The 20,009-nt window shown below is 43.4% G+C and overlaps 1 protein-coding gene across 2 annotated transcripts in view; it reads right to left on the bottom strand.

The window, feature by feature from the left end:
* Positions 1-274: 274 nt before the first annotated feature.
* gpc5c (glypican 5c) overlaps positions 275-20,009 on the bottom strand; it is a 94,172-nt gene continuing 74,437 nt past the window's right edge. The window contains exons 7-8 of one of the 2 annotated variants that reach the window (XM_070975196.1): positions 18,689-18,830; positions 275-1,968 (exon numbers count right to left, since the gene is read on the bottom strand). In XM_070975196.1, the coding sequence (XP_070831297.1) occupies positions 1,781-1,968; positions 18,689-18,830 (330 nt within the window). In that variant the 3' untranslated portion in view covers positions 275-1,780. The remainder of the gene's footprint in view (positions 1,969-18,688; positions 18,831-20,009) is intronic. The other variant, XM_070975195.1, reaches the window with a different exon arrangement.

Raw genomic sequence — 20,009 nt, 5'->3', positions numbered from 1 at the left:
TTACTTTTCAGTAAGGAGAGGAGGGGTTGTTTGTAATAAACGTAATGGAAGAGGTATTTCACTGCACATAGACCCATGTAAGTGTAGAGACCTATTTAGCTTAGATACTGTATGTGTGTAGCTTTTAGGCATTATCAGGTTTAATACTCTCGCTGCATACCACTGACCACACATTCATCCTGATTCACACAAGTACTGTACTGTACCAGTCCATAAACCATCCTCATCTACACAAGACAGAAAACAGGTACACAGAGGAAGACCTTATAGAAGTCAGTAATAAGTCAAACAAAGAAGAATTTGTTTTTATTCTGTTGGAATTCCACGGAATGGTCTGCTTTAGAGTGGGTGGAGAGACATTTGAGCTTATTTGGCAAAAGGTATGATAAATCCATGTGGAGGGACTTACACAATGGCTACCACTGTACTGGTTGAAACAATAGACGCATCCAACTTTGAAAAAGTATTTTTTTTTTGTTGTTGTTTTGCACCTGTGTGTTTGAATCCGCATGTGCTGTCTGCTGCAGCCCAAACTTCCTCTTTTTCGTGTGAGAGAGGAAGATAAAACCCGACGTCGCACCATCGGGCGAGACGCAATGGACAAGGCAATATTAATAACTTGGTAGGTTATACATGCATTAATGTGCAATTCAACGAGCAAACACACAAAACTGTATGCACAATAAACATTAGTAAAATCAACAATGTACAAACTTTGTTCAACGTCCAAAATTTGTCCATTTATGTCATGAGCAAGAGGTCGAAAATGATGTGCATTCCTGTATTATTTGTTACAGAAATTGAATCTCTATAGGTTTTTTGTTGTTGTTGTTGTTGTCGCATTGTGTTCTACGGAGGAGATAAGCACAGTCCATTCATAGCTAAGGGAAAAGAAAATAAACCATTCAGCTCAATCAGTTAAGAGCTTTTTGTTGAATCACAACCTCATACACTCCGTCAAATCTTTCCACCTATATACAGTTACATACTATACACACCTAGTTTGTCTGCACAATGTGTTCAGCCGTGCAAGTATGCCCGTGCTCTACCTGCGAACTCATTACATTCTAATCCCTGCCAAGGTACACAGTCATTAGAGTATATCAAATCTGCTGTTCTGGGCCAAGCCCCTGGGATTGATCTATCTATCATGCATTCCTTAATCCGCGAAAAGAAAATGAGCAGAGTTTTCAAATGAGCTGAATTCTTCTGCCTGGCTGGCGAGTGGTGCAGTGGCTGTGATGGGTTTTTTTTCTCTTTTTTTTGTCTGAAAGGATAAGTAAAAACCAGCTGCAGAAAAAGAAGACAGCTGCATTTGCGCTGCATATGTGAGTCTGTATATGTGTAAGCATTTTAAGTAAAATCGGAGTGATGCAGTCCCGTTCTGAGCCACAAAGGGTCGGGCTGTTTCGGTGTCTGTGTACACAAACGTCTAGCACCAGAACAGCCTAGAAGAAGCAGCAGGCCTAATCTTTGTAGATGAGCGTGCATGGGATTAGCTTGTGCAAACTCTCCCACATTGGTGATGCTGCAAGACAAGGAGCTCCTGCAAGAGCACCACCCCCCCACCCCCCCAGTCTCCTGCAACTGCGTCCTCTTCTCTTCCACGGCCTGTCTTGTTTTCCATTTTTATTTTTCCATCGTTACCATCCGTTCATGTACGTAGACGACAGGAGTAAGGATACTATGAGCGATATGTATATGATATGGGTGTCTCTGTGCATGTATGTGGTTCCTAGAGAGGCAGGGTTGGGTGGCGGATTCATTGAAGGAGCTGGCATCAGAACAGGGTCCACTGCAAGCACAGTGCAGCAAAGAGCAGCACAAGGCTCCAGGGTCGCATCCAGCTGGCACACGCCGAGCCCCCTATCACCTTCACTGAGGGGGGCTTGGAAGGGTTCTCATGTGTGCTGCCACCTCCAGGCTGTCTCACAATAGGCTTCCCTTCGCTGGGGGCTTCTGTGTGCACTGTAAGAGACGGAAACAGATAGAAGAGAGAGAAGGGAAGAGACAAACAGAGGAGATAAATGGATTTGCTCATCACAGTAATCATGTTAATCGGCTTTAATGTGTGGTCCTTTGGGCTTGTAGAATTGTAATATTAGACGCTCATCACCATTCCCATAACCTCATTCCGCAGGGTTTGAAAAACAATCACACATGTAAATAATATATGATTATGCCTGTTACACTCGAAGTGACCTTAAATGTACATCAGAAGAAGCACAGATGTGGCTGTTAAGTCAAAAGTGCCAATAATTTATTTTGAAGAGCGGTTCAAATTTCAAAATTCCCTTCACCTCGCCCCTGTATTACAACTCAACGACCAACTCACTTTTAAATCCTTTTGTCGCACACGTTATTTACTGTGTTTTTGTGCCCCGTGGGACATGGAAAAATGAAAAATGAACTCCCACCACCATCTCCACACACATGTCATGATGGAGGACTGACTTGCCGTCTAATCTCCAGCAGCAGATGATGGACAGCCCTCACTGTGTCATTACAGACAATCAGAGATAAATCAGGGTGAAGTGGGCCTGCTAATGCACATATGAAGAACATATAGACCTACTGACACGACTCAACCCCCCCCCCCCCCCCCCCCCCCCCCCCCCCCAGTCTCCTTTAAACTTGATCACTTCCATCCCCATACGTTATCATCGCCTTGGCTCTGAACTTATCTCTTTCCGCCTGCTTCCCTCTGGGATTTCACTCTTCTTCATCTTCAACCCAGCACCAGCTACGCACATCAGTGGGGTGGATTAGCACCTCCAGCACTGCAAAGTGCACCTCACACTCCCAGTTACCAGTTAAACGCCAGTTATCCTGCATCAGTAAGACCTTACGAGTGTCATACATTTACTTTGGACCATGTGAGAGGGTTAGGTGCTCTTGTGTAAATGCCTAGAGAGGTAACAGGTGAAATGACTGTGTGTTGTGATAATAAGTGAGCTAAGTATCAGTCAAATTATCAGTGCCAAAGCCCAGTGTCAAATTGTCTCTGAGCTGTCACTGTTTGCAATGATTCCCACCAGTGTGTGTTAAACTTATCTGTTAGGATTCAGTTGTTAAATTAAATACAATTACACCCTGCCCTGGGTGGTGGCCTGGCTGTCAAGCAGCTCGACAGGCAGGTATGTGATATGTTATCAGATATAACACCCACATAAAACGAGAAAATTCATAGCACTCCACGCTATAGCTGCGAATTCTTCACTAAGATCACTTCTTCACCGACATAAAAGAACACAATGCATTGTTCTTTTTAAGCTGTCATCCAATAAGACTTTTAACTTTCACACCTGGCATGACCAAATGTGTAAATCTAAGAATACTTTGTTTTGTACAACTGAGAATGCATATCAACCCATCCCTACTGTGTCTGTGTGCATGTGTATGCATGAATAGGGCTAGGCAGGGCTCTAGAGAGAGAAGTGTTTCCCGTGCCAATGGTTTTTGTTGTTCCAGGAGACAATAGACAAAGACATCATTTATCCCAAATCAGATTGCTGTTATTGTTTCAATGGAAATGGGCTGCATCTCATCAGGGAGATGTCAGAAAACAGCATTTGAATGGGCCAACACAGCACTAAACTCCACTGCAGGCTACCCAACTGGCTAATTAATGCAGCAGTTCCTTGCCAGAACAACCAATTACAGCATAGACAATGGTACTACCAATGAGTTTAAGTGTCTTTTTTATCCGAGGTAGGCATTTTGGAATGCATGCTATTGGAATGCTTTGTGATCTTTCAAAATAACATGAAATTGGATGCAATAAAAGGAAGTTAGAAGGCTGAGAGTCAATATCCATTAAACTAATTGTCGAACCAGATCCATTCTAAGGCAAGCCAAACTAGGTGATTGTCAAGAGTACTGCCAGCTGGGGTTGGCATAAAAGAGAAGAAATTAAAGAAATGGTTGTATTACGTCTATTATGCATCTTATGTAGCAAGTTCACGCATAAATACAACCTCGCACTACCCTATACGTGGCCTGAAGGGGTATTCTAAGCTCATTAGAGCAGATGAGACTCTGGACAAGACCCACAACACGTACAAGAGATTATGAACCCCACCAGAGAATGTTCCAGTATCCTTCACAATGGCATGGAAGGCATGGCAGGGGAACAGCACATCTGAGCTGCTCTCGTGTGCTGCTGTTGTGTCCTGGACCAAAATAAGTGGCCAAGATTTGATAGATGGATAATACTGTTCCAGCAGTATTGTGGTAGGTCAGTCTGAAATATGTTTTTGAGTCTTATAAATAGCTTTAAACTATTCCCAAACAAAAAACGATGACATTTTTTGGCCAAATTATGAGCGGTCTTGGAAACACATGAACATCTATTGTGAAATCAGGAGAGTCATCGTGCTCCAAAGCACAGCTCTGAAAATTGACAGATGCAGTAAAATTTTATAACATAGTTAGCATTTTATACTGAAATGTAACAAAGCATTGTGTCATATTTATCTTGGAGAGAGCAATCACTTTTAAACAGAGCAAGATCCTTCAACAATTCCCAGCATTTATTGTTGCTGGCAGATCTATCACGGCGAGGTTCTCAACATGTGGGGAAACCCTCCCCTTGAACCTTTTCAGGTCAAGGGGGGAAAAAAATTAACATTTGGCCAACGAGCTATACACAAATCTCCAACTCACATAGTTTGGAGACGCTACATGATGATAATATTTACACATTATTTGATGATGATATTAAATCACATAATGTGGTAATGTTTAAAACTTTTCAGTCATAACACCAAGGAACAGTTGAAAAGAATTGAATTTCTGAAGTAATGAAGTGGAGCAGCAGAACCTGTATTAAAACAGTTAAGTCCCTGAAAGCAAGCAACAGCTGAAGTTATACAAAGAAATGAAAAACCAGGAGGGCAGGAGCATAATGGAATGTGGTGTTGTTGTCATAATGAGACAATGTTAGCAGATAAGCCGCGCTTCATAAGCTGGCTCATGTGTAAATCCCCCAAATATGGTCGGGAAAAGAAGGAGAACAAGCAAGATAGAAAAACAGAGGGCACGAGGGAGGGAGAGATGACGTCGAGGGTTAGAAGAGGAAAACAGTTAGTTTGGCTTTTCAGCATGAGGATGAAGATCCATCGTCACTCGTATCAAGGCAGATGGAATCAATCGCCTCGGGTGACTTCAAGGCTTTGCAAAGGCACGCCGACATGCTTCTCCCATTACTGCAAAAGTCAGTGACACATTCCCCACCAGTGAAAGAGAAATCTGATTTGACTGGTAAGAAGCTTTATAATGGGTGACACACAGTGACAGAGAAAAGCAAAACCAGAGTGAAGGAAGCCCAAGAGACAAATAGAACTCAAGTGTTTAGAGGTCTGTACGAGACCACAAATAAAAGAAGTGAATTAAATATGTGCACATTTGTGAATGTGTGTGTGTGTGGGGGGCATATACTACTATAAAGACTGGGTTGTGGTAGCTTTTGTTTGTCATTAAAGCCTGCAGCAGACAGGGTCATGGACACCAAGAGGATCCTGTCTGTACATCTGAACATCCAACACTCTGATGTATAGCCATGTGTCCTTGAACATAGAAGGAAGCAACAGAGCTCAGCCCAAGCATGTAGATGTTCAGTCTTCTGCCACCTTGTTGACCTCTGTGTTGGCCAGGCGTGTGAGAAATGGTTCATAGTGTCCTTTGCCACTAATGCCTCTCCAGATGGGCAGCTTGTGTGTTTGGAGGAGCCTCCATTTCCCATTGGCCAAGGGAGCAACAACAGCTGCTTCTAGCAAGTCTGGCTAGAGCACTGAAGGAGAGGTGGACTTCAGGCTTTCGCCAAGAGGAAGGGAGGGAGGGGAGGGGAGAGAAGAAGGGAGGAATAAGGATTGGAAGGTGAGTGGGAGGAATAACAAACGCCACGGCCATCATTTTTTTTGGTTCTCTGGGCAACCATGTCAGTTTCCTACTGCTGCTCTCTTGCCTCTCTTTCTTTCCTCGTCTTTTCTCTTCTGTATTTCTTTGGGTTTGCCAGCACATAGATTAAATCCTCAAACCAATGCAAATGGAAGAAGAGAACTGTTCTCAAATAATCCTCCCCCTGTCTTAAACTGATAAGACCACCTCTTTTTGTTGGCCCAAGGTCCAGCTGTTTGGTCCAGACTGTGATCCGGGGGAAGGTTTTACACCTGGAATTCTGTTTGGCATCCAACTGGAAAGTCTGAAGTCCAGACCAAACAAGGTAGGTGTGAAAGGGCCCTTAGTTTCTCTTTTCCTCAGCATGTCATACTGTAAACAAGACTACACACACAGCCAGCATGAATGCACACAACACACATAAAAGCACACATACAGAGAAGCAATGCTGGGGCAGTTTATTAACGGACAAATCCAATGAGTTAAGATCTGCATGGCTGTGTGTGTGCGCGTGTGTGTGTGTGTGTGTGTGTGTGTTTGTGTATGTGTGTGTGCGGTGTTTTGTACAACTCTGCATGTGGGCTTGGCTGAACACAAGCTGCAGAGCTATAATCCAGTGAGGAATGGTGCTACTGTATACTGGGGCTTAACAAGTTGTCACACTATATGCTATCAAGATGACAAGGCACCTTTTCCAGACTCAACACTGACTTGTAGCCATTGCAAACACAGATACGCATTTTAGTCATTCAATTTTGTCCGGTTTCACTGGATTAAGATCAGCAGAACTGTGCTGTAGCTTCTCAGTCTAACTACAGTGTCAGCTACTGTTGTCCAGAGTGACCCAGCCCCACACAGTGGTTTCATACGTAAATAGAAGACTTTAACTTGCTTATCAGGGGCTTTAAAGCACCCGTGGCAGTTTTCATTCCTCCGCCTGATGTGTACAATTACAAAGACGGTCAGAAGGTGGAGGTCTGATTTGTGGCACACAGAGGGAGAGGTGGTGGAGGTGTGTGTAGAGGTCAGTAACCTCCCCCGCCTCTCTTTTAGTCTCACCATCTTTCTCTCTCTCTCTCACACCCTGCCATGACCTTGAGGGTCTTCTCCCTGCTAAGCAGTTGCAAGGCGGATGCAAGGGATGAGGGGGCGTTGTTGTAAAGCAGCTCATGGGCCTGGGTTTTCACAAGGCCACTGGACGTGCCTCACGGCGATGATTCATTAAGAGAGGTGACCTATGACACATTGTTTTTTACCACTCACAACAGGCAGACACATAAATGCAAGCATGCACACAGGGGCAGAGATTTACACATGCCCGTGGTGCATGCACAGGACATGGACATAGTGTTTGAATTCAGCGGTGAGACGCTATTGATTAGCGAGTCACCCTGTGTGTGTGCTTGGTTCCAGCATTACTTCAAGACTTAGAGATGGAGACAACAGGAGTACAGTTTATCTAACTGGTCCTGTCACAGCTCTGAGTAGCAGCTGAAAAATGACACTGTTCATTTGCTAGATCAATCCTTATTTGCTGTAAAACAAGATCTTTATGCAACAGCCAATACATCTTTGAAGCGTGGGCACCAGCTCACCGTTTTTCAAATGCAGCGATGTCAGTAAAAATGATTTGTACCATTAGTCTCTGTCATTAACAGGGACAGAGTGTTCTCCTCTGATCTAACCTGATGTGTGACCTTTGCCAGACATTTGCTACCTGTCATCTATCCCTTTTAGAGCAAGAGGCTGCCTGTTTCCCCAGAGAGAAGAGACACAGACGCTTAACAATGTTCCACTACTCCTGTTTAGTATAAGCACATGTTCCAAAGAAGTTGTATGACTGTAGGTTTTACCCTTGTGATTGTACACTCTTATGCCACTTTGTGTAGATAAGCTGCGTGCTGGCCCTTATTTGGAGTTCAATAACATTAAGTTATGCAACGCAGAGCATTGAAACCACAACATTATCATACTTTTCACACACCACAAAACTTGATTGCATGTCGAGTCATATACACACTATGTTGGTATGTGTAAGTCTCTTTTTATTTCTGGGTAAAGCAGCAGTGCTGAGACACAGGGCTATCACTCTGCCTCTGATCAGACCTTTGGACACCAATAAAAGACTGATGCTGCTCTGGGTGGCTATGGATCACGGGTGTCCTGACATTGTTTGGTACAGCTGGAGAATACTAAAACTCTCTGGGTCACTGTTTTTTTTAAGCCCCTCTTTCACTGTCTCACGCATAGACATTTACTTCCCAAGCACTTGCACATTTCGTTATCTCTTTTCACATACACTTTCTTCCAAAGAGGGGTAAGGTTAGAGGGCGGAGAGAAGGGGAGGATGAATTCACACAGTTCATTACTGGCCATCCATCTCTGTGCTGTTTTTGTCCCCGACTCACTTTTTATGTGGTGCCATGTCAGCTGGGGGCTCCTCACCCCGTCAAACTAATCTCCCTGTTCCGTATTCTGAGTAACACCCCCCCACACACACACATACACACGCGCGCACGCACGCACGCACGCACGCACGCACGCACGCACACACACACACACACACACACACACACACACACACACACACACACACACACACACACACACAGAGTTATATTTCCATCACTTTTGTGGACATTACATAGTCTTACATTCATTTCCTAGAGACTAAACCTAACCATAACCACAACTACTAGCTGCCTTACCTAATCCTTAGTTAAACCTTAACCTAGACCTAACCTTACCCTAACCTTAGCCCAAGTCATCACCCTAAAGTTTACTGATTTACATTATGGGGACCAGCATTTTGTCCCCATAGGGAAGGCTAGTCCCCACAATGTGACTGTGTTAACAGATTTATGTCCCCACAACATGACTAATACATGGGCACACACACACACACGCTTCTGGGAACTGTCCCTATGGTTCACAGGGCAACATATATAGGGAATCCAGGACTGGTACAGGGTCTCTGGCAGGCCAATCAAGGAGCAAAAGGGGCAAAAACACAGGGGCACCAGTGGGGTACACATCTTAGCCTAGAGCTAACCTAGCAACGGGCATAGCAGCATGGCAACTCCAGAGCGGGGATCAGTGCAAAGGAATCTGCCCCGTGCAATTCTTGGCTGTACCAGACTATTAAGATCATTGGCAAGATTAAGATTTACTCCCCTATACACACACACACAAACACATAGACACTGAAACAAATAGGCAACAGGGGCCCTGGGAGGACAGTGACCTCCACCAGTCAATGTGACAGATGCTCAAAATGGAGTGGAATCCTGAGGAAAAAGCAGTCTCCATGCAAGAGACTGTTAAAGGCCCAGTACAACAGTCTCACACACAGATGCAAACACACCACATTCCCCACCAGCACACCGATTTTGGATGATACCAGTCACACACAGCCAACACTACACCTGCACGCACTCAAACACCAGATGCCTCATTGCATTGGCAGGTGTCAGGTTGTCCTTGAAGACAGACGAGCGTGAAGGAGGCAGGGATAAACTCGCATTCATATTCTTCTGCTTCTCTCACACACATGTACGCACACACTTCATTGCCATCCATTATAGCTGAGAGGAAGAGCACGTCGGGTAGCACTCGAGAGACACCGCCATCGTGTGAGTCTCCTGACATAACATTTCACACATGCCCACTGGAATCAGCCAAGAAGTGCAGAAGTCTCAAGTTGCATTCTTTCACCTGCTCTGACACTGTTTCCCTCTCTGTGATTGTGTATGTAGTCTTGCCTTCTGTATCAGGAATCCAATCACACATTCAACTCTTAAGAGCTATTTATGTTCATGTAACACGAAAGGCCTTAACTCCCAAGTGGGTACAAAGTAGTTCTGTTTACACTACTTTCTGGAGTCCGCCTGGAGGATGTGTGTACACCCTCTTATGACACAATATAGATCACATAGACTCTAGTGGACCCTAACAGACACACAGAAAATATCATTTCATCTTAGACGGTGACATATGGAAAATACAGGCTTTTGTGTAAACTCTCATTAGCGTGACTGTAACTGCTCAGCGACACCAAGTAAGAACACAGACAAAAGTGAGACACAGAGAAGAGAATGCAGCCTTGTGTTGCTCCATGTGACCAGCCTCCTCTGAATTAAGCTGATCTAAGTGATGCTTGCCTTTTCAACTTCAAAGTGTTTTCAGAAATCTGTGTGGGTTAGAAAAAAGAAAGTTGTGCTGTGATGTTATAAATGTTTGATTTTGTGGGGGTGAGTCAAATACTTTGATGTAAACTCTTGGTTGCATAACTGACTGCAGTTTCAGAATCAAATTACTTAGAATGGTGCACTAAGTACACTGTCAGTGGCTGTTCCTATCTGATCTGTAATCAGCTGAAGCAGTGAGAGGTCAGCCCCGTCCCAGCCCTCAGGCCTGACAGTCTGGTCCAGGTTCAGCTCTAATTGCCACATCAATTATGGATAAGGGAGAAGGGCTTTGTCGCTCTCTCCACTGGTCAATAGGATAGGTCATTAATAAAGTGCCTTGCGTTCCCTTTGATGCATACACATATATAAACCTGCATGCATACTCGCACTGCAGGTAGTCAATACAAAAATTGGCTCATTGCTCCAACCTCCATTATCTGACCTCTCATGCAATGCTAATGCACCTCAGCTATCTAAAGCAGATACTCTGATGGTGGTTTTGCTTTAAAACAAAAGTTTGCATCTTCTGAGTTTGGGATAGAGGTACCTGCCTCAATGGGAAAATCCCACCCCAAGTCCTTTCATGCTTTCTCTCCTTCTCCCCTCACCTAGTCTGCATTTCCCCCTGCATACCAGGCTGAGCTGAGACAAAGAGGATCAGACTCATCCCTGCTTATCCTTCTACTGTATTTTTCAATATCAATGGAATGTCTGCCTTTATTTGCTCAGTGCTGTGTTACAGCAGGAATGCCATTTTCTGTGTAAGTCGCCAGGACTGGGCTCCAGGCGAGTCAAGAAAGTCAAGGGGTCACTCACGCAATCACCCCCACCGTCCAATCTCCATCTCAACTTCCAGCAGAGAAGCCTGGGTATAGGCATTAATAAAGCAGCCCCAAAAAAACTAGGGTCATCACTAAGTCGCCTCAGCTGTAGGTCAGTGTGTGTAGCTAATAACAATTATTTCACTAAATTCATTGAGTACTGAATAAATCTGGTCCCAGTGACAACCCAAACGTTTAGTCTAAGCCTGACTGCGGGCCAGGGTAGAAGGGTGGTGTGCAAGGGTGTTTTGCACACAATGAAATTCAAGTCATATCCACTGCATTTCTTTTCTTTCATTGCTCTCAATAAAGAACATTTTATGAGTCTGGAAACCATCTTTAACCATCTTTAAAATGCTATTCACTGTTTGGAAACCTGCACATGTTGTAAGGATTTCTAGTTATATTACTGAATAACAGTTCCTTCTGTGGGACTGTCGTTAAGACTTTTATGTGGCTATGGTATCGGAGCACTGAGTCACTTGCATTCCTTGTTGCTCTGCTATAAACCTCATAGCAACCATACAAAATGTTAAATTGTATCATTTTCACGAACTTCCCAGGTACAACTCCCACCACTTCCTTTTGTTTAAAACCTGTTGCCACACCAGAGATTTTTGGTGTTTCCCGACCAGGGTCCCAAAGGTGTGCTGGAGAAGCTCAATCATAAAGGCCTCAAAGGTGTGCTGGAGAAGCTCAATCATAAAGGCCTCAGTGATACTGCTTAGAAAGGAAATGATGATGCTGGCTAATGAGAGCCATTCTCCTCTGATGACTGCACACCTAGGGAGCCCTTCAAGCTAATATGCTCTCAAAGTGCCATAAAAACCAGAGGGCAGAATATGCCAAGCTGGGAAGAAAAAGGAGACCACTGAAAACAAAGGTGGACAATGGTATAAAAAGGGATGGATGGGGGCAGCAGGAAATGGGAGATAACAAATCTAAAATAAAAATATGTGGCAAGGTGGTTATAATAAAACTGAATATCTGTAGGGTAGTTAAACTTCCAACAAATGATTTGAGCACATATTAGTTTAAAGGATAATCCCTTTAATTGTTTTGTTAGACGGTTGCCTTTCCCCATATTAATTTAATTGGGAATGATAGGGTAATTCTTCAGAATCATTCACAGATTTTGTCAAGTTTTGAGAAAATTATGCAATGCTACTCACAAAGGCAGATAGAACAAATAGATGACTCTTCATATGTGAGTGAAAATGTGACTCACTCCTCCCACATCCATCCGCAAACCAGACCATCTTCCTGCACAGCTAAAGCCATCTCTGATCCTCTTGTTCCTTCTTCTCCATCTCTACTCTGCCCTGCAGAGCTCTCTCTCAGCCCCTTGAGCTTCAGATGAAAGGCTAAGGGAAATGGCAGTCCTACTGGTAATATCCGCACCGGGACACAGCCACTACATCTGCTGGCCAGCCGGGCTCTAAGCACGGCAGTCCCCAGGACCTAGGATGGGAAGATCAAGGGGTGGATTGGTTCTACCCGGCCTGCAAGAGAATACAAGCACCAAATCCCCTACCCACCCTTCCAACCCCATCTCTCTCACGATAGATTGAATCATAGGTTTGCATATTGCAATCATGTTTTCTGAACTTCAGCCCTCAATGTTTTATTCTCATGTTCGCTGTACATCCATGCCTCTGTTGCCTCTTGTCCTGTAACACCACATCTTATAGTTCTATGGTGTTACCCCTCCATTGTTTTAAATCTTAACGTCTTCCTCTGACTTTGTGTCCTCTCTTAGAACATGATTGCAGCACTGCACCCTTAATCGCCACTCTTTTCTCCATCTTGCAAGTTTCCTAACATGAAAGGCAGGTGTGTGCTGGGTCCAGGGCAACAGCAGGCTGTAGTGGGCTTGGGGCCGATCCAGTGTAATCCTGCTAACGCTGGTGTAGGTTGGCCATATCCTGCCCAAGCAGCCGTTCATTTCAGGAATGTGCTTTTCCTGCCAGGGCGAACAGCTGCCACACACCTTTATGGCCTTATAGGCTTTGGAAATTCTCTCTATGCCTTTGACATTCAGGTACAAACAAAGCAGCAAACATCATGAGGCTAATGCGCCAAAGCTGAATCAAGGCCAGGTTCAAGGTCATTATCTATACAATAGTATGCAGTCTTTGAACATTCAAGTGGTAGAAACAAGGCCTCTACAGAAGTGTTTTATACAGCTGTGGATAGCAAAATATAAATTGGATATTACACTGGACATTGATAGATGGGGAGCACAGATTTTGCTCTGGTGTCCTTCAGCCTTAAATTCCAAATCTGCTGATTGGAGCCTTCTCATGCCACACAGAATCACCCCTACATGTCTTTCAGTGTGTGTGTGTGTGTGTGTGTGTGTGTGTGTGTGTGTGTGTGTGTGTGTGTGTGTGTGTGTGTGTTTAAAAGTAGCGTAAAGTACACAACTTACACTACACTCAATTTTCTTTGGGAAAAATGTCCACAAAACTGGCAGCTGTGGATTTGAAATTAAATGGTCACTTAGTGGGCAAATAGTTTGGCAGTTTGAGAACATTTCTCAACGCACAATTGTATGGAATTTACAGATTCACAATCTACAATCCATGACATCATCAAAAGACTCTCTGCGAGGGGGCAAGGCAGAAAACCAGCACTGAATGGCCGTGACCTTCAATCCCTCAGGCGGCACTGCATTAAAAACACAACATGGGTTCAGAAACACTTCCGAAAACCATTGTCGGTGAACACAATCTTTCACTGCATCCGCACATGCAAGTTACCGTGCAAAGTGAGGGGGGGAGGGGTTAATGCCCATGGGTAACTATCACATCTGAAGGCAACATTAATGCTGAAAGGTACATACAGGTTTTGGAGAAGCATGCTATCTAGATCTTCTTTCAGGGATAGCTGCTTATTCCAGCAAGACATTGCCAAGCCACATTCTGCACGTGTTACAGCAGCGTGAGTGTGGGTACTAAACTGGCCTGCGTGCAGTTCAGACCTGTCTCCCATGTGTGGCACCTTATGAAGCACAAAATATGACAACGGAGACCCCTGACTGTTGAGCAAATTAGGTCATATATCAAGCAAGAATGGGAAAGAATTCCACCTTAAAACTTGAACAATTAGTGTCCTCAGTACCCAAACGCTTCCTGATTGTTGTTAGAAGAAAAGCTGATACAACACTGGTAAACCCCCCCATCCCAAATTTGTAGCAAAGGTGTTGCTGGCATCATATTCAGAATGAGTGTAGATTTACTAAAAACAATACAGTTTATCTGTTTGAACATTAAATATCTAATCTTGAAAAGGTTTTGCAAATCATCACATTGTGTTTTTATTCACATTTTACACAGCATCCCAACTTTTTGGGGATCTTTGCAGTGTTCAAAGTGCACTTTGCTTCGGGTCAGCTTTACAGTCACACCACACACACACACACACACACACACACACACACACACACACACACACACACACACACACACACACACACACACACACACACACAGCTGTTTCCTTCTGAATGAGGGTATGTGAGGAGAGACAACAAAAGTTAATATATTTGTCCTTCTGTTCAAGAATAACAGAAGTACACTGATTCCCTCTTAAATCTTGTCATATTTAGATAATTATGTTCTTTGACAGGATGGCAAAGCAAAACAATCATTGCCAGTGGTTTCATGCTAATGGCCAGCCACTGAAGTGCACTGTGTGAGAGCAATGCCAGGGGTGTCTTCGCTTTCTTGATGAGCTCACCAGTGTTCCAGACAGATGGTGTTTGTTACCAAAAGAGAACTGCACTTTCATGGCTGTACGATTCACACGTTTGCACTGCACATCCCTCCGGCTCAATCATTGGAAGTGTTTATCCATGCATTTACTTCTCCTCCTCTGAGATGGATAACCTGCTTTCCCCCCCTTTTGTTTCTATGACTTTCTCACACCATAGGCAGGCAGACTGCCTCAACAGCAGCACAAACAACACCACACTGTAGTCAAATTCAAGAGGTGTCGCAGTGGGAAAGATTTGGTTTTTTCAGAAATCTCCCACATTCCACTCTAAAGTGCTTTAAGATATCATAAAATTAAACTTCTAGTGCATATTCTCCTTTACTTTCAATGAGAAAAAATAAAACAAAACATCTGTTCTGCTCCATTGCCTGTCTGTTTTACCTATATCTGCACAAATGGCCAGAACAGAAAAGGCTGCCTACTCTGCCAGAGACTCAGACAAGCCTGCTGGACTCACGGAAGCAGGCAGACAAATAAAGTACTGTTCTACCTTTTGATGCACAGATATTTGGACTCTCCTCTCTCTTCCTAATGGATAGACAGCGGTCTAATGTGCCACTGTGGGTCTTTTAGAGATTAATACGTTAATGAGCTAGCTACAAATGAATAGCTCCTTTGGAAGGAGCAGCCATAAGTGTTCCCGGGCTAATGCAGTTAATAAGCCATAGTCACGCCACAAAATGTACCACAGAAGAGGCTCTCATTGCTGCAGGGGAGAGGGATGATATGGTTCATTAAAGATTCACTGATTTATTCTCCTGCTCATGGCTGTGGTCATGGCAGCTCGTACATGACCAGGCCTTGTTTAGTTGGCACACAAAGTACACTAGCATGTCTCCAGGCAAGAGAAGGAGGATCTGAACCGAGATCAAAGAAGCATGACATCATGCAATCAGACTGCACTTTCTTTTAGTGTTGGAGAGCTAATTGAAGTATGTGAAAAGAATTCGACTGTTCCAACTCTTGTCTGTAGTTTTTTGAAATCCTATATTTAGCTGGACACTGCCAAACAGTAACATAGTGTGAAACATTCATAGTTCACTTTGCATATGATTGCCTACACGTTTGGTCTTCTCAATAACTGCTCTTAGGTATGCATGTATGAAGCATCTGTATCTGCATCCTAACAAACACTTTCTGTTTGCAGAAGGCCATATGCTTGCATCCTATCTCCTCAACAAGACTTGCAGCAGTTCCATCACATCTGAGTGATGATAGAGACAGTGAGTCTGTTCTCTGCAGATTAGTGCTGCTCATTAGCTTAGTGATGAAGTCAGTTTTAGCTGAACAGTGGGCGGTCATGGCTCCTTTTATCGTGGACCTTGGGAGCACTGCCACAACTTCACAGAGGCAAAACAAATGCAAAGACAGATGGAAGTTAAAACATGCCTCCAAACCCCATAATGCATTACAAAATCACCCAACTAAGAAATTGATGTTTGAATAATCAACAAAATTTTGAACAATATTTGTGAAGTCATCAGAGAATGAGTAATATGTAAATCCAAATAATAAGTAGCGCATTGAGATGCTAGTTTTCAAACAGTACTTGCTAATCGGTGAGACAGATGTCATCAAAAAACATCAAGAGGCAGAGAAATACAAAGCAAAAATGCAATTAAAAAGTCTTAAAAACGTCTTGATCGTTAGAGAAATCCCTACACACCTAACTGTCCACTTCAAAGAGCTTGACAGAGGAGTGTGTGAGATTATTACCTTAGTCATTAACCACCTGAGATCTTCGGAAATTGCCAAATAGCTGAACAAACCCACAGTCCACTTCAATGCCAGGCTTGGCTGATGTAGATGAATGATCCAAAAATGGACTGTCCATGCGTCACTGGACAAGTGTTGCCCAGTTCTTGGCATTTGAGAAACCAATGACTTCAGAGTTGTCTTAAAACACAGCCAATGCCGTAATTTGTTTTAATAGATACCAAGAGGCCAGTCACCTTTCCAAGCAGCCGGATTTTGTTACCGGATGACAAATATTCTTTTGAAACCTATAGGACAGTTACACAGGCGACAGGGCTCACCAGGATATGGATTTATACTTTGAGCACAGACTAATGTTTTTTTGTTCGCTAAATTTCAGACAGTGGTTTTGATTGATTATCCCCTGCTGTTGGGATACGGCTGCTGCTGTCACAGCCCTTAGAAAGGCCGGCAACTTTTATCCCCATCGCAACAAGGAGCAGGGCAGAAAGAACCTGTCCAGAGCTGTGTGTAACAGGGAATGTAATGGCTATTGATTGGTTTATTAACTGTGTTGTAGTCTGGATAGCCTTCTTGCTACCCTTTGGTAAAACTAGAGCAGTAGTTTTGAGCTGTACACTAAGCCACATTGGCCTGTTGTATGCTGATTTAAAGCCCTTATGTGCTGTGAGTATTACTTTGCACATTATTAATGTAGTGGGTAATACCTGATAATGGGATTTTTGTTCTTTGCAGTAAAATATTTTAGCACATTTGCACAGACTATTACTGTTTTTACTTTTAGGACTAAATATTGCTGCAAGAAGTGAGTTAAAACGACATCAAGTACAGTACATGTTACATCCAAGTACAATGAGGATCTGATTACCAAGCGAGCAAAATGCTGACGAGATACAGTGCGGCCTGTTTCCTGTCATTGCTGTCCATTGCAGCCAGATGGAATATTTTGATCCGTTAAAGTCACAGTAAAATGGAAGTTAGAGTGTCTTTTCTACAGTAATGACACACATTTCTGCTTGAAATGGATTATGTGGCCCGATTATGCGATGTCAATGTGTACCTGGTGGCCAAAGAGAGGCTGATGAAAATTTGCATATATGTATTTTGTATCCTTTTCAAGGATATTGTGCGGCTCTTTGCCTTTGATAGCAGGGAGTGGTGAGGTGATCGGCAATGATTGGAAACAAAGGAGGGATGACATGTAACAAAGGTCCTCAGCCAAATTTAAAATGTGACTTCATGGTCAGAATATTAAACACTAGGCAACGAGGACAATCCATTGTCTGTTGTATTCAACTGGGTACACATCATTAGGCACCTGTTAATGTATGTGGTTAGCCCTCTGTGTAAAATGTGCTTATGTGCATTTGTGTTGGACTCAGCGAACATGGTATGAACAGACTGCTGAATCATCATCTGGCATTTCTGCAGCCTTGCAGAAGATTTGGGGAAGCCACAGAGGCTCAGCTTGCTCCAGCGAGGATCTTATCACTAGTCCTGTCTTCATTGTGTTTCCCTGTCAGCTTGGTTAGATGTCTCAGCGTACAGGCCCGATGGCCTCTTTACAAGCCACATGAAAAACAATGTTAACCTTTATACCTAACCTGGCCCCTGCTGCTATCATGTCCATGGACGAGTGCAGATTTGCTCCTCTATATGCTTCACACCAGACTCCTTTGTTTAACTGTGTAGGTGGAAAAAACCAATGTGATAATTAGGGATGATTAACAAGAAGTTTCTGCAGGAGATCAAATGATTCTCATCAAAGCCAACACAAGCCCTAACACCTCCTCACTGCCTTACACTGTGTGTGTGTGTGTGTGTGTGTGTGTGTGTGTGTGTGTGTGTGTGTGTGTGTGTGTGTGTGCCCACTGAATGAAACTGGCTTGTTGTCTCAGGATCTGAGGAACCTTCTGTGCTGCCACCTTTACTGTAGCCTCAAGGAGACACAGTAGGCGAGGACGGCAGAGTGTGAAAAAGTGTTTTAAAATGAAATTTCCATTGCCATGTAGGAGGTGAATGAAAGAGTGACTTTGTGGCAATCTTCAGAAAACAATTCAAGGCTTACTGGGAAAGGACAGAGGCAGATCTATTCTTGGTTATATCCTGGAAACAATCCGCTAACAAAAGGTAGAGCACAGTTAAAAATATAACCGTGATATTTGCCAATCATCACGAAGATTGCCGTGGACAGCATGTGGAAGGTAGTAGGGCTCTAGATTTAATACTCATTACGTGTGTGTGTATGTATGAGTGTTGTCCATGTAGAGGTGGGTATGTTTTACTTACAGGTTTGGGTTTGACCATCTCCTGAGGCTTGACATCCATCTTCATCATCACAGTCTGTACTGCTGCCCTCCTCTGTTTCCCCACTGCCCAGCTCATCCCAGGCCTCCATCTGGCCCAGTTTTGGAAACCTCTCCTGGGTTTCCTGAACCACAAACACAGTAATAGAAGGTTTATTAAACACTGGTTTATGTACAATAATTAATTTTACCATCTCGTCTTTACCTACTCTTATTCTGTAGGCCAATCCTTACAGGAAGTAAATGACTGAATAGAAAGCAGATCTGATCCTCATGCTAGTTCATGTCTGCTCTTTAAGTCTTCTCCAGTTGTCATATATCAGTCAACCTTCTACTCCATATGTCTTTGTGTAAAGAACAGATGCAAATGAAATACTTGTGTGAAACACTTTAAAATATATTTGCATAGCAAGTTGTAGATCATGCAACCAGAAGGTGTTAGAGTGTTCCCCAGTGGAATATTGTGGTTCCTTATGTCTCCTGTGCCCCGTCTCTTGCACTGACACATCAGTCCCTGTAAATGTCAGCAAGGGCTCAATAGATGATAAATAGCATCCTGGGGAAACAGAAGAACAGTGTGGGTGGTGTTAAGTGAGGGCCCTGGGTGGTTGATGACGCGCTGCATTTAATTACAGCCACATTTTAAGAGGACCATTGATTAAAAGGTTGAGAAAGAGCCCCCATAACAAAAGGCAGCTTTATGACAATGTATTTTTTCCATTACAGAGCAAAGTTCAGATTTTTTTCCATGAAGCTCAATTCATACTTTCATTGGAAGAGTTTATAAGAAACCAAATATATTAGCCAATACTAGTCATCTTTTAAGTAATCTCCATAAACAGAAACATATGCATGCAGAATCTGTAGGCAAGGGACAAGATTTTGATATCTGAAGGGTTCTGGTTTCCATTTGTAGTCCAAGGTTGCATGCAGGTCCCTATGGAGAGCAAATGAGGCAGAACGCTTAGGCTGAAATGCAATCTCAGAACCCATAGGCTATCATCTGATGACGATTTAGCTTTTTATTAGCAGAATTCATAATTTAGCGGAATTCATATGAAGATATCTGATCATAGAGCTTAGCATAAATCTGGTCTTTGCGTCTCAAGTTGCTAATCAAGGAACAGTAAAGAGGAAGTGTTGCCCGGGTATCCACCTCACTTCACTCTTGCATCTAACTGATGAACACCTGGACCAATAGGAACCACATCACACTGCTTTATGACCACAGTTCTGCATGAAGACTTTTTCAGCCTGGAGCATGAAATACTATTCTTTATCATGTTCCTCCCTCACAGCATGGC

This window comes from Chaetodon trifascialis, chromosome 11, assembly GCF_039877785.1.
Source record: "Chaetodon trifascialis isolate fChaTrf1 chromosome 11, fChaTrf1.hap1, whole genome shotgun sequence".
Classification (NCBI taxonomy): domain Eukaryota; kingdom Metazoa; phylum Chordata; class Actinopteri; order Chaetodontiformes; family Chaetodontidae; genus Chaetodon; species Chaetodon trifascialis.
Note: the sequence above shows the minus strand (reverse complement) of the source record. Positions and strands in the feature narration are given on the sequence as shown.